At 37.5% G+C, this 11,435-nt stretch overlaps 1 protein-coding gene across 1 annotated transcript; it reads left to right on the top strand.

Annotated features, from left to right (window-relative positions):
• The first annotated feature begins 539 nt into the window (after positions 1 to 539).
• FGG (fibrinogen gamma chain) lies at positions 540 to 9,266 on the top strand. Its single transcript, XM_008000056.3, has 10 exons — positions 540 to 862; positions 960 to 1,004; positions 1,194 to 1,377; positions 1,497 to 1,590; positions 3,195 to 3,325; positions 3,627 to 3,760; positions 4,735 to 4,919; positions 6,438 to 6,715; positions 8,348 to 8,517; positions 9,051 to 9,266. The coding sequence occupies exons 1-10, from the start codon at positions 785 to 787 to the stop codon at positions 9,063 to 9,065; spliced, it is 1,314 nt and encodes a 437-aa protein (XP_007998247.1). The 5' UTR covers positions 540 to 784; the 3' UTR covers positions 9,066 to 9,266.
• Positions 9,267 to 11,435: the final 2,169 nt, after the last annotated feature.

Here is an 11,435-nt window from a genome sequence, read left to right as displayed (position 1 = left end):
TAACTTGATGGAACCACAGGAACAATGAAGTGGGCTCCTGGCTCTTTTCTCTCTGTGGCAGATGGGGTGCCATGCCCATCTTCAGACAAAGGGAAGATTGAGCTCAAAAGCTCCCTAAAAACTCCCATCTTCAGACAAAGAGAAGATTGAGCTTGAAAGCTCCCTAAAAACTGAGAGCCTATGAACATGGTCAACACAGAGGGACAGGAGTGTATTTCCTGGGTCATTCGTTCCTGGGAATAGTGTACTGGGACATGGGGAAGTCAGTCTCCTCCTGTCACAGCCACGGGTTAAAAATAATAATGTTAACTGATCCCTAGACTGAGAAAGTTCTTTCAGTAATTTGGGTGATGGCAGCAGGCCCCATCTTAAGGATAGACTGGGTTTGCCCAGTTCGAGGTCAGATCTGTTTGCTCTCAGCCATGTACTGGAAGAAGTTGCACCACACAGCCTCCAGGACTGCCCTCCTCCTCACAGCAATGGATAATGCTTCACTAGCCTTTGCAGGTAATTTTGGATCAGAAAAAAAAACTTGAGCTGGGCCAAAAAGGAGGAGCTTCAAGCTCTGTGCAAAATCTGGGAACCTGACAGTGTAGATTGGGGGCCAGGATGAGGAAAAAGGAACGGGAAAGACCTCCCCACCCTTCTGGTAAGGAGGTCCCGTGATCAGCTCCAGCCACTTGCAGTCCTGGCTGTCCCAGGAGCTTACATAAAGGGACAATTGGAGCCTGAGAGGTGACAGTGCTGACGCTACAAGGCTCGGAGCTCCGAGCACCCAGACATCATGAGTTGGTCCTTGCACCCCCGGAATTTAATTCTCTACTTCTATGCTCTTTTATTTCTGTCTTCAACATGTGTGGCAGTAAGTGTGCTCTTCACAAAACATTGTTTTAAATGGAGAGCTGGAAAATAAAGCAGATAATAAACTAGTGAAATTTCTGTATTTTTTTCTCTTTTAGTATGTTGCTACCAGAGACAACTGCTGCATCTTAGATGAAAGATTCGTAAGTAGTTTTTATGTTTCTCCCTTTGTGTGTAAACTGGAGAGGGGCAGAGGAATAGAAATAATTCCTTCATAAATATCATCTGGCACTTGCAACTTTTTAAAAACATAGTCTAGATTTTACCTATTTTTCTGAATAGATTTTAAGTGTGGCATCTGTCAACATTTTTAATCACTGTTGTATTTTCAGGGTAGTTATTGTCCAACTACCTGTGGCATTGCAGATTTCCTGTCTACTTATCAAACCGAAGTAGACAAGGATCTACAGTCTTTGGAAGACATCTTACATCAAGTTGAAAACAAAACATCACAAGTCAAAGAGCTGATAAAAGCAATCCAACTCAGTTATAATCCTGATGAATCATCAAAACCAAGTGAGAAAATAAAGACTATTCACCAAAAAATAAGAATAATAATCTGCGAAGTTCTTTTGCTGTTGTTTTAGTTGTTCTATTTGCTTAAGGATTTTTATGTCTCTGATCCTATATTACAGACACGATAGACACTGCTACTCTGAAGTCCAGGAAAATGTTAGAAGAAATTATGAAATATGAAGCATTGATTTTAACACATGACGCAAGTATTCGGTAAGGATTTTTGTTTCAATTTACTCTGCAAGACTGATTTAATTTTTATTTAATATTCCATACTTGAGTGAAAGTAATTTTTAATGTGTTTTCCCCATTTATAATATCCCAGTGGCATTATGCCTGATTATGTTGAACATAGTGGAGATAGAAGTTTTTAGTGCAATATAAATTATACTGGGTTACAATTGCTAATTAATAATCACATTGGAGAAAGAAGTTCTAGATGTCTTCAAATGCTAGTTTGACCATATTTATCGAAAAATTTTTCCCCATCCCCCATTTATCTTACAACATAAAATCAACCTCATAGGAATTTGGGTGTTGAAAACAAATCCTTTTTATAAAAATGTTGACAAATTGATGGTTAAAAAAAATCAGCAAGCAGAAGCATAGTAAGGATTTGGGCTCCTAAAGCCAATTATATTGAAGGTGGAGCAGGAAGAAACATGTCTTAAGAGACTAAGTGTAGCAAACATTGCAAAGCTCATGTTGATCATTGCAGAATGAACCTGCACGATCTCTTCCCTTTGTTTGGAAGTGAATGTCTGTGTTAACAGCTTCTCAGGGACTCATAAACTTTCTGAACACAAGGTTTCAGATACAGTTTTAATATTTTTCCCCAATTTTTTTTTTTCTAAATTTTTCTCAAAGCAGCTTGAGAAATTGGGATAAATAGTAGCTAGGGAGAATGGCCCAGGAAAGATTCCACCTCTTTTTGCTATCAGAGGGCCCTTGTTATTATTGTTATTATTATTACTTGCATTGTTATTGTCCATCATTGAAGTTGAAGGAGGTTATTGTACAGAAATTGCCTAAGACAAAGTACAGGGAAAACGTGGACAAATAATTTGTCTACCCTTTTTTACTTCAAAAAAGAACAATTTATGCACTGTAGACAGTTTTTTTTATCATTTTTGAATATTTACAAGCCACCCTGTAAGTAACTACAAAAGTAGGATTTTTACTTCCCCCAGTCCATTTTCAAAGCTATGTAACCAGAAGCACTAAAGAAGAAAGGGGAAGTATCTGTTGTTTTATTTTACATACAATAACGTTCCAGATCCTTTCCCTGTGTAAGTTATATTTTAGATTGAAGCTTGTAAGTATAACCTCAATAGATCCAAATGCGAAAGGTATACTACTTCAGCACATGTGAATTACTGAACTGAGCCTTTCCTGCTTCTAAAGCAAAAGGGGGTGTTCCTATTAACCAGTCTCATCACAGTTGCTATCTGCTGCCCTTTATGCATAAAGTAAAAAACAAAGTATCAATGACATTTGTTTATTGACAAGGACTTTGTTCTTTGTGTTTGGAGTTGAAACAATATGCCCCATTCTAAGTGAAAAGATTCAGGTTCACATTGTATTCCTGTTTTGATTGATTTTTGGTTTATTTTTTTTTCAAAAAGTTTATAATTTTAATTCATCTTAATTTAGTGATATAATTTTACATTTTCCCCAAGAATGGAATAATTTATCAGAAAGTAATTCTTGAGAAAATATTTAGTTAGCAGTTTCCAAAGAAAATACAAAATTACTCTTCTGAAAGGAATACTTATTTTTGTCTTCTTATTTTTGTTATCTTATGTTTTTGTTTGTAGATTTTTGCAGGATATATATAATACAAATAATCAAAAGATTGTTAACCTGAAACAGAAGGTGGCCCAGCTTGAAGCACAGTGCCAGGAACCTTGCAAAGACACGGTGCAAATCCATGATATCACTGGGAAAGGTAACTGATGAAGGTTATATTGGGATTAGGTTCATCAAAGTAAATAACGTAAAGGAGAGAGTATGTACCAGAATGTATAGGAATGGTTTAGAAAGCGGCTACCCATTAAGTTTAAGAATTTCAGTTGTCTAGACCTTTCTTGAATAGCTAAAAAAGAGTTTAAAAGGAATGGTGATGTGAAAAGTAAGAAAATTATTCTTGGAAAATGAATAGTTTACTACATGTTAAAGACTATTTTTCAAGACTGGCACAGTCTTACTTACATTTCAAACCACAGTAAAAGTCAATTCTCCTTCTCCAGATTGTCAAGACATTGCCAATAAGGGAGCTAAACAGAGCGGGCTTTACTTTATCAAACCTCTGAAAGCTAACCAGCAATTCTTAGTCTACTGTGAAATTGATGGGTCTGGAAATGGATGGACTGTGTTACAGAAGGTAATTTTTTCCTCACCATGTGTATTTAATAAGTGCCTACATTGTTTCTGCCATATGGCAGATACTTTTCTAAGCACCTTGTGAACACTAGCTCATTTAATCCTTGCAATAGCCCTAAGAGGAAGGTACTTCTGTTACTCCTATTTACAGAAAAGGAAACTGAGGCACACAAAGTTAAATAACTTGCCCAAGACCACATAACTAATAAGCAACAGAATCAGCATTTGAACCTAGGTGGTATAGTTTCAGAGTTTGTGACTTGACTATATTGTGCCGGCACTGACTTTGTAGATTCATGATGGCACATAATCAGTACCACAGTGACAGAGAAAAAGAAGGAAACTCTTTTGTCAGGTAGGTCAAGACCTGAGGTTGCCCATTACAAGACAATGAAGCCTAACACCCTCACCCTCACCCTGCCACCACCACCACCCTTTCACACACCAGAGGACACAGCTGGGCTGCCCCAAGACAAGGAACCTTTGTTGCATCTGCCACTTGCTGATACCCACTAGGAATCTTGACTCCTTTACCCTCTGTTTACCTCCCGCCACTGTTACAACTGTTCCTACAGGGGGTGCTCAGAGGGAGTGAATGGTGGAAGCATTAGTTGCCAGACACCAATTGAGCAATAGGTTCCATCATAAGTGTAAGAATCAGTAATATCCAGTCAGAGTTCTGAAGTCGTCTAGGTATCTTTTCAATACTACCACTAATTTAGAATTTATGATGTGCCAGGAACTCTCTTAAGTATTTCTCATATATTCTCTCTAATGATCCTTGCAGCAACCCTAAAAAGTAAGCATCAATTTTCCTATTTGATAGATAAGGAAACCTAGGTAGCTTGGCCAAGATCACTTAGTTGTGAGTTGATAGAACCAATGCTCCATATTTTTGACAAAATGTTGGTAGCATTCTCTTTACATGCATTGATAATCTATTTTCTCCTTTTGCCCATGCAAATGTGTAATTAGAGACTTGATGGCAGTGTGGATTTCAAGAAAAACTGGATTCAATATAAGGAAGGATTTGGACATCTGTCTCCTACTGGCACAACAGAATTTTGGCTGGGAAATGAGAAGATTCATTTGATAAGCACACAGTCTGCCATCCCATATGCATTAAGAGTGGAACTGGAAGACTGGAATGGCAGAACCAGGTACTGTTTGAAATGACTTCTAACTTTTTATTGTAAAGACTGTCTGGAATGTGCACTTTCCAACTGTCAATAGACAATGGCAAATGCAGCCTGACAAATGCAAACAGCACATCCAGCCACCATTTTCTCCAGAAGTCAGTTTGGCTCTTGGGCAGTCCAAAAAGGTAAATTCTATTCAGGATGAATCTGAGTGTTTTGGTACAATCTAATTACCCTGGCACCGTTCAGAATAATAGCTAATTACTGAACTTTTAATCTGAATTTTTAACTTTTAAATTGAGCGTACTGAACTTTTAACTTTTAAACTGAGCATAAAATTATAATTTTATCTAGTCTAAATTACTATTTCATGAAGCAGGTATTATTATCAATCCCATTTTACAGATTAACTTGCTCAAAGTCACATTGCTGATAAGTGGTAGAGGTAGAATTCGAACTCAAGTAGTTTAACTTTAGAGCCTGTCCTCTTAACAACTATCCTGATTGAAAAGCAAATACAGCCTCTTCAGACTTCCCAGTGCCTTAATGGCCATTTATTCTGTCAAATCATGAGCTACCCTAAAATTAAACCAGCTAGCTCTTTTGGTGATCTAGAGGCTTCTTTTTGCTTGAGATATTTGAAGGTTTTAAGCATTGTTACCTAATTAAAATGCAGAAAAACATCCAACCCTCTTGTTATGTTTAAGGAATAGTGAAATATATTGTCTCCAAACATATGGATTTTTTTTTAATTGTTTGGTTGGTTTTTAATCCAGCTATAGTCAGTAGACCTTCTTCTAGGAAAGGACCTTCCATTTCCCAGTTACCGGAGATTAGAAAAGAGGCTAAATATTTTCCAGAAATTTCTGTTCCTTCATTAAGGCACATTTTTTACTCCACTCAATAGAATTATGCCCCACTTGCACAATTTTTTCCAGGAAAGAATCTGTCTAACTCCTCAGCTCACATGCTTTGGACCACACAGGGAAGATTTTGATTGTGTAATGCCCTCAGAAGCTCTCCTTCTTGCCACTACCACACTGATTTGAGAAAGAAAATCCCTTTAGCAGCACCTAACCCTTCAGGTGGTGAGAGTGGCTAATGGAACTGTACCTCCTTCAAGTTTAGTGCAATAATTAAGGGTCACTCACCGTCGGATAATTTATGTGATCTATGATAACGTGTGTGCAATGCACAACATTTCAATAAAAGTAGGAAATATGAAATTAGAGTCATCCACACATCTGGATTTGATCTTAGAATGAAACAAGCAAAAAAGCATTCAAGTGATTGTAATTATTAGTTTTCACTGAGATGCTTCAAAGGCTTTTTGGCCCATCCCGGGTAGTATTAATGAGCTGTGGACTGGTTCACATATCCACTGCGTCTTGCCAGACTTGCAAAAAACTTTACTCGATGAGCACATTTCAGCCTTAAGAAACAAAGTCAAAAATTCCAAGGAACTGTCCTACAAAAGAGGGAAATTCTGAAATCCCTGAGGAGAGTCAGCATGTGATGGTTATATTTCCTTCTTCTCAGTACTGCAGACTATGCCACGTTCAAGGTGGGATCTGAAGCTGACAAGTACCGCCTAACGTATGCCTACTTCGCTGGTGGAGATGCTGGAGATGCCTTTGATGGCTATGATTTTGGCGACGATCCTAGCGACAAGTTTTTCACATCCCACAATGGCATGCAGTTCAGTACCTGGGACAATGACAATGATAAGTTTGAAGGCAACTGTGCTGAACAGGATGGATCTGGTTGGTGGATGAACAAGTGTCATGCTGGCCACCTCAATGGAGTTTATTACCAAGGTATGTTTTCCTTTCTTAGATTCCAAATTAATGTATAATATATATATTTTCATAAAAAATAATAAATAGGTACAAAGAAATGAAGAATAATTTATAAAGATAGTAGGGATTTTATCATGCCTCTTTATTTCAGCTAAGTTCTTTGAAACTGGAAGTGGATAATACCAAGTTCATGTGTAAAATTAGCCCTCCTACAGAAATACACCTGCTGCAAAATATCCAGTAGCTTGGCATTATACCTGAAACTATCACCATCATAACTGGCACTGTGGGTTGTGTTATCTCCTTTAGACATGCCACATATATGATCTGGATAGATTAACATTACTATATGGATGCTTGTTCACACATTAACCTGGCTTCCCATGAGCTTTGTGTCAGATACACACAGTGAGCAGGTGTTTGGAGGAACGGAATAAAGAGCAGGCAAATACTGGTAAGGGCAGAGGTTTGTGAAAGCTTGAGAGAAGAGACCAGTCTGAGGATAGCAGAAACTTATTTTAGGATGGGGGTTGGATGAGGAGGCTATGGTTTGCTATAAGCCTGGAATGGTTTGGAACACTGGTTTCACTCATCTACCCAGCAGTTATGTGTGGGGAAGCCTTACCGATGCTAAAGGATCCATATTACAATAATGGCATTATTTAGAAATCCCAGTGGTATTCCATGAATAAAACCACTAAGAAGATAATCACATTCAACAGACTCTCTGTTGGAGAAGGACGGCAACACCACCCGGGGAAAGCCAAACAACCCAGACCAGACCTGTTCAGCATCAGTAGGGCTTCCTCACACATATCTGCTGGGTAGATGAGTGAAACCAGTCTTCCAAACCATTCCAGGCTTGTAGCAAACCATAGTCTCCTCATCTACCGAGATGAGCAACCTTATCTCCTGATGTCCTAGCCAATCACCAACTAGGAAACTTTGCAAAATTTATTTAAAGTAACAGTTTGTTTTTCACAACATTTTTAAATTGGAGAAACATAACTTATCTTTGCACTCACAAACCATGTAATGAGAAGAAACTCTAAGGGAAAATGCTTGATCTGTGTGACCCGGGGAGCCATGCCAGAGCTGTGGTTCATGCCAATGCTGTGCTCTGACAAGCCCTTTACAAAATTACATGAGATCTGCTTCTGTAGGACAAGGAGAAGGCAAATCAATGGAGGTTGCACTTTATAATGGAGACATAAAATAACATGCCAGAACCATTTCCTAAAGCTCCTCAATTAACCAATAAAATTGTGCTTTCAAATAACCTGAGATGACCTCATCGGGAATTTGGTGGCTCCTTCTCTTCTAATCTGCCTGAGGAAAGATGGTCCGCAGTAGCTGAGTCCAGGATGGATAAGCTTAGGAAAAGAGGCCAGTTAGGGAACTTTGGGTTTCTAGTCCTACTAGTAGTGAATAAATTTAAAGTGCGGATGTGACCATGAGTCACAACACAGATGTTGTTTAATAATATGTTTATTTCAATTATAAATTGAGATTTTAGGAATCTTTGGGGACATTTTTAGTTAGCAGATAACGCTATAAATGTTATGTAACTGGCAATGCACTTCGTAATAGACACTTGCAGAGGTAAAAGGATTCCAGAATAATGATATGTACATCTACCACTTGTTTTAGGTGGCACTTACTCAAAAGCATCTACTCCTAATGGTTATGATAATGGAATTATTTGGGCCACTTGGAAATCCCGGTGGTATTCCATGAAGAAAACCACTATGAAGATAATCCCATTCAACAGACTCACCATTGGAGAAGGACAGCAACACCACCTGGGGGGAGCCAAACAGGTCAGACCAGAGCACCCTGTGGAAACAGAATATGACTCACTTTACCCTGAGGATGATTCGTAGAAAATTAACTGCTAATTTCTATTGACCCACAAAGTTTCAGAAATTCTCTGAAAGTTTCTTCCTATTTTCTATTACTATATTTATTGATTTCAAGTCTTCTATTAAAGATATTTAGCCTCCAATGGAAATTAAAACTCATTTAGGACTGTATTTCCAAATTGTTGACATCAGAGTTATTTAAAAATTGTTTATTTGAGGAGACATTTCAACTTTGTTCCTAAATGTATAATAATAAAATGATTGACTTTATTTGCGTTTTTATGACCACTTGTCATTTATTTTGTTTTGGTAAATTATTTTTATTGTATCAAATATTTTAGTATGTACTTAATAGGAGAAAATTTTAGAGTTTCAAATTCCTAGGTATTTTCATTGTTTATTACCCCTAAATCATTCCTATTTAATTCTTCTTTTTAAATGGAGAAAATTATATCTATTAATATGGTTTTTGTTTTGTTATATATTCACAGGCTGGAGACGTTTAAAAGACCATTTCAAAAGAGATTTACTTTTTTAAAGGACTTTATCTGAACAGAGAGATATAATATTTTTCCTATTGGACAATGGACTTACAAAGTTTCACTTCATTTTAAGAGCAAAAGACCCCATGTTGAAAACTCCATAACAGTTTTATGCTGATGATAATTTATCTACGTGCATTTCAATAAACCTTTTGTTTCCTAAGACTAGATACATGATACCTTTATTGACCGTTAAAAACCACCACTTTTCCCCAATTTACTAATTACAATTGGGCAATCATCAGTAGTAATTGAGTCCTCATTTTATGTTAAATGTTATACTTAACTCTTTGGGAGATACAAAGGAAATAGCAATTATGGCTTTTGCCCTCTAGGAGATACAGGACAAATACAGGAGAATACAGCAACCCAAAGTGACAATATTCTATACAAGAACGTAATCACTAAGCAGGAGTCACAGCCACACAGCTAAGATGCATGGTATCCAAAGTGCAGCTGGAGACAGGAAAGCTGCTTGGGGATTCTCCCAGCAGAACCTTTTAGCTCCAAACACCTGCGGTGGGACCTGGTGACTCTGAGAGAACTGCAGCTTAGAGCAGAGAGCTGTAGGGAACCATTTGCCCTATCCCTCACTAGTCATGAGGTGAGCTGAATGGAACCATCTCTTCCTTGTGATTCAGGGATATTGACTTTTCAGCAGCCTGAGTTCAGGTTCCTTCGCCAACTTTCTAAGGAATAGCTAAATCTACATAACTTAGCATAAGGCTGATTGTGGAAAGTAATGGCTAATTTTATGAGAGGTGGGTCTGGTTGTCCTGAAGTCCTGAGCTTTGGCTTTGGCTTTTTTTTTTTTAAGAGATAAGGCCTGTCACCCAGTCTGGAATGCAGTGGCACAATAATAGCTCACTGCAGCCAGCCTTGAACTCCTGGGCTCAAGTGATCCTCCTTTCTCAGCCTCCTGAGTAGCTGTAACTACAGGAGTGCACCGTCACATCTGGCTAATTTTTTTTTAATTTTTATTTTTTTAGAGTAGAGAAAGAGTCTCACTATGTTGCCCAGGCTGGTCTCAAATGTCTGGCCTCAAGTGATCCTCCTACCTTGGCCTCCCAAAGTGCTGAGATTACAGACATGAGCCACCATACCAGGCCCACAATTTCCTTCTTAATCTTTTCACTTTCTTGTTATCAGGAGTTCTGAATTTAAGACATCCTATTGAGGAGATAAAAACAGTCAATCAGCTTCTAGATATACAATTGAAGACGTGGGAGGCTTTGGAAAATAGAAACATTGATTCATTGTTTGCAGCCTTCATATATACATGTATGCATGAAGCATTTATTCAATTAACTTTTATTGAGTGTATTCCTGGTGATGTTAGATTTGGGGATATAGTGCATGGTATGCTCAGTATTCTCCACTCTCCCAAACCTGTTCTATTCCATCCGTCCTCAAATGCAAAAAAAAAAAAAAAAAAACAGTGACTCATCCTCCAATCTTCCTCCCCATATCCAATTTCTACCTCCCTATATCCAATTACTCATCAAGTCTGCTGAATTCGCCTCCTAAATATTTATCATATTCACTTTTTTCCTCTATACTAATTATCACCATTGTAGTTGAGATACACATCTCTTGCGTGGATAAAGGCAATCACCTACTTCCTATTCCCTTTCTTACATCCAGCCTCACCTGCTACCGACTCGTCATCCTCCACACCACTTCTAAACACAGAATGCATACAGTTTACCCTTTGTGAATCTATAAAATTCTTTGTGTGAGCAATTTGGTCATAGCTATGAAGAGATATATGACGATTGATGAGTTTTCATGCAATATCACTCCAGTGATTTATCCCAAGAAAATCATTTTTTAAAAAGAAAATAGTTATGTACAGAAATAAAAATATAGATGTAAATTTCATATTAGTAGGAAATTAAGAAAATGTTTAACAGTGGAAGAATGGACAGGCAAGATAGTTTATTAGTAAATAAAATAGAATAGAATGATTACATAATAAGCACAATTGCTTTTTATGACTGGAAATATTTACAAAATAAGTGAAATTTTAAGATGTAAAAATAATTCTAAAATAAAAATTATGTAAAGTTATATATACATATACTTTATGAACAAAATATAGTCTTGACATATATCATTATTTATACATACTTGTTCTCCTCTCAACCAATCTACAATATATAATTACATGAAAATTCTAAAACATGGCTGGACATGATGGTTCACGCTTGTAATCAGCACTTGGGAGGCCAAGGTGGGAAGATCACTTGAGCCCAGGAGTTCAAGACCAGCATGGGTGACATGGTAAAACTGTCTCCATAAAAAATACCAAAAAAAGTTAGCCAGGCATGGTGG

The sequence above is a fragment of the Chlorocebus sabaeus genome, chromosome 7, assembly GCF_047675955.1.
Source record: "Chlorocebus sabaeus isolate Y175 chromosome 7, mChlSab1.0.hap1, whole genome shotgun sequence".
Taxonomy (NCBI): domain Eukaryota; kingdom Metazoa; phylum Chordata; class Mammalia; order Primates; family Cercopithecidae; genus Chlorocebus; species Chlorocebus sabaeus.
The sequence above is the reverse complement of the archived record's forward strand: the minus strand, read 5'-3'. Positions and strand labels throughout refer to the sequence as shown.

Bases quoted from the DNA above. Each gene is read 5' to 3' on its own strand.
- FGG (XM_008000056.3), top strand. From the start codon at position 785: ATGAGTTGGTCCTTGCACCCCCGGAATTTAATTCTCTACTTCTATGCT. The intron at 1,378-1,496 runs GTGAGAAAATAA...CCTATATTACAG, and splicing joins TGATGAATCATCAAAACCAA to ACACGATAGACACTGCTACT. The intron at 6,716-8,347 runs GTATGTTTTCCT...CACTTGTTTTAG, and splicing joins CAATGGAGTTTATTACCAAG to GTGGCACTTACTCAAAAGCA.